Source organism: Salvia splendens, chromosome 15, assembly GCF_004379255.2.
Source record: "Salvia splendens isolate huo1 chromosome 15, SspV2, whole genome shotgun sequence".
NCBI classification, from domain to species: domain Eukaryota; kingdom Viridiplantae; phylum Streptophyta; class Magnoliopsida; order Lamiales; family Lamiaceae; genus Salvia; species Salvia splendens.
Window position 1 is genome coordinate 2353830 of NC_056046.1, and position 2760 is coordinate 2356589.

Below are 2760 nucleotides of genomic sequence, written 5' to 3' on the forward strand. Positions count from 1 at the left end.
GCTCTGGACATCTTTTTTTATCACGTCGCCAACCGTCGTCTGATGCAGCTATAGAAGATAAAGATATTGGAGGCTAAGCAAATTATATTTTAGGTTTTATTTATTTTCTAGTTAATAAATTTGTAGATTGAAAAATATTATGAGTAATTGTTTTTCCTTCTACCAAATTAAGTTTTCCTATTTTGGATTTTTTTTTTTCCTTTTAGTTTTATTTTCCATAAATTTAGGATTTCGCTTTACCTATATAAAGTAAAGGTCTCATTGTTGATCTTAAAAGACAGACTTTGATTATTAATTTTGCATTGAGTTTTTATACTCTTAAGTTCTCAATTTGTTGAGTTCATTTTTATCAATTCAGTCATTCTCATGCATCAAGATCATGCTCTGATATTTCGTTGTGTTCCATTAGTGTATATAATGTGCCCGTTGTACAGTGGGGCCAAAGTTAGAATGATTAGTCAATATGATGATTAAAAATAGTACTAATGAAATAATTGTATACTAATAATGTGGTTGAATGGTTAACTAATCTTTGATTAATGATTGGTAGTTTAGACTTTAAACAGCTGATAAATACGGCCTAATGGGATTAAGCCATCGGCGAAGCGACTTCGGACATATCTTAGATTTTGCTAGATCATTACTGAATTTGAATCAAGAAAGAGAAACTGATCAAATCCATCAAATGGAAGAAGACAAAACCACCGCCGCCATGAAAAGGGGTTATCTAATAATCAACTGCATCATCCTGGCCGTGGGCAGCTGCGGCGGCCCTCTCTTAATGCGCCTTTACTTCCTCCGCGGCGGCAAGCGCATCTGGTTCTCCAGCTGGCTCCAGACCGGCGGCTGGCCCATAACCCTCATCCCCCTCCTCGTGTCCTACACACGCCGCCGCAGAACCGGCGATCACGCCCTCGTCCTCATTCGGCCGCGCGTGTTCTTCGCGGCGGCGGCGCTCGGGGTGGCGGCGGGGCTCGACGACTACATGTACGCGCACGGCGTGGCGAGGCTCCCCGTGTCGACGTCGTCGCTGATCCTCGCCACGCAGCTGGCGTTCACGGCGGCGTTCGCGTTCGTGCTGGTGAGGCAGCGGTTCACGGCCTACTCGGTGAACGCGGTGGTGCTACTGACGCTGGGGGCGGTGGTGCTCGGCCTCCACACGGATGGGGACCGGCCGGAGGGGGAGACGAATAGGGAGTATCTGATTGGGTTTTTTCTGACGCTGATTGCGGCGGCGCTGCACGGACTTATTCTGCCGGCGATTGAGCTGACGTACAAGCGGGCGATGCAGCCGCTGACGTTCACCCTCGCTTTGGAGATTCAGTTAGTTTTGTGTTTCTTTGCCTCTGCGTTTTGTACCGTGGGAATGATCGTCAACTACGATTTCCAGGTAAATTTGCACATGCTCTGTATTTGTCTCGTCGAAAAACGATACTCCCTCCGGTCCCCATTAAACGTCATAGTTGACCGGTGCGAATTTTAAAAAAATTGTTTGACTTTATGAAGGAAAGTGTTTGACAAAAGTAAGTGGAATGTGGTCCCCACTTTTATATACTCCATATGCTTAAATGTGAGTAGAATGAGTTAGTGGAACGTGAGGTCAATTTTTAAAATTAGTAAAAGTGAAATGATACATTTATTGAGGACAGTCTAAATAAAGAAATATGAGAATGGGGGAGTGCTGTTAAGATATTGATAAATACAAAGACCAACTCATGCTCGAGCCAAAAGTGTTGTCGTGAGTTGTTGGTAATTGAAACTAAACACTTTCATGTTAGTGTAAAAGAAAATTGATCACCAATTGGTTTTAGGATAAAACCGCGTGAATTTCAAATTTTCAATCATGAAAAGCATGGATAATTATGTTTAGATATTTGATAAATGGTGGTTTTGTGTTTTGTTTGGTAGGCAATTCCAAGAGAAGCGAAAGAATACGAACTGGGGGAGACAAGATACTACGTTGTTGTGTTCTGCAGCGCAATACTTTTGCAAGGCGTTTTCTTGGGTGCAATAGGAGTCATCTATTACTCATCTTCGCTTTTTTCAGGCATCGTCATCTCAATTATGCTTCCCGTCACTGAATTATTGGCTGTCATTTTCTTTCACGAAAGATTCCAAGCTGAAAAGGGTATCTCACTCTTTCTCTCGATTTGGGGTTTTATCTCCTATTTCTATGGTGATTTCAAACACAATACATACACGAACACAAACAAAGACGGCGCCGGCACAGTTAATAAAACCGGGCTGATTGCAGAAACAGAAATGGTGGATCAAACTTGTATACCTTGATCAATGTTTTTCTTGATCATTACAATATTATGTATGTATATATATGGGTTTGCCCACCTTTTTTGTTAGGATTTTTTTTCTCTATGTTTGTACTCATGCTATTTAGTACGGCTATATATCATATTGAAACATCAATTGCTTTTCACATTTTTTGGAATGTAGAGAGAATTTCTCACGACTCGAAAATAGTCCTTGGTTGCGACCAAGATTTGGACATTTCAAGCACACTCCTATCATCAATTGTTGGCCGAATACTGCTCTGGGTTCATGGATTTTGGCCTTTTACTTCTACTTGAGCTTCGGTTGATTGGCAATTTTGGTTCGACATAGATAATTGTTTCAATTGTTAATATATATTCTTCGGGGACGGAGTGAGCATTATTAAGAAAAGTGTGTGGAAAAAAGTTAGTACTAAGCCCAACAGCAGTAAAGCCCAAGAAAGAGTATCAGTTCGGCATGGCTAAAGAGTAT

General features: G+C 41.4%; 1 protein-coding gene across 1 annotated transcript; it reads left to right on the top strand.

Moving 5' to 3' along the window:
* Positions 1–542: 542 nt before the first annotated feature.
* Positions 543–2434, top strand: LOC121767274 (purine permease 3-like). The gene is made up of 2 exons (XM_042163513.1): positions 543–1390; positions 1909–2434. Exons 1-2 carry the CDS (start codon positions 584–586, stop codon positions 2287–2289), a joined length of 1188 nt encoding a protein of 395 aa, XP_042019447.1. The 5' UTR covers positions 543–583; the 3' UTR covers positions 2290–2434.
* The last annotated feature ends 326 nt before the right edge of the window (positions 2435–2760 follow it).

What these genes read in the sequence shown, in the direction of transcription:
- LOC121767274 (XM_042163513.1), top strand. Translation starts at nt 584, where the DNA reads ATGGGATTAAGCCATCGGCGAAGCGACTTCGGACATATCTTAGATTTT. An exon ending in TCGTCAACTACGATTTCCAG is followed by an intron (nt 1,391 to 1,908) that starts GTAAATTTGCAC and finishes TTTGTTTGGTAG; the next exon opens with GCAATTCCAAGAGAAGCGAA.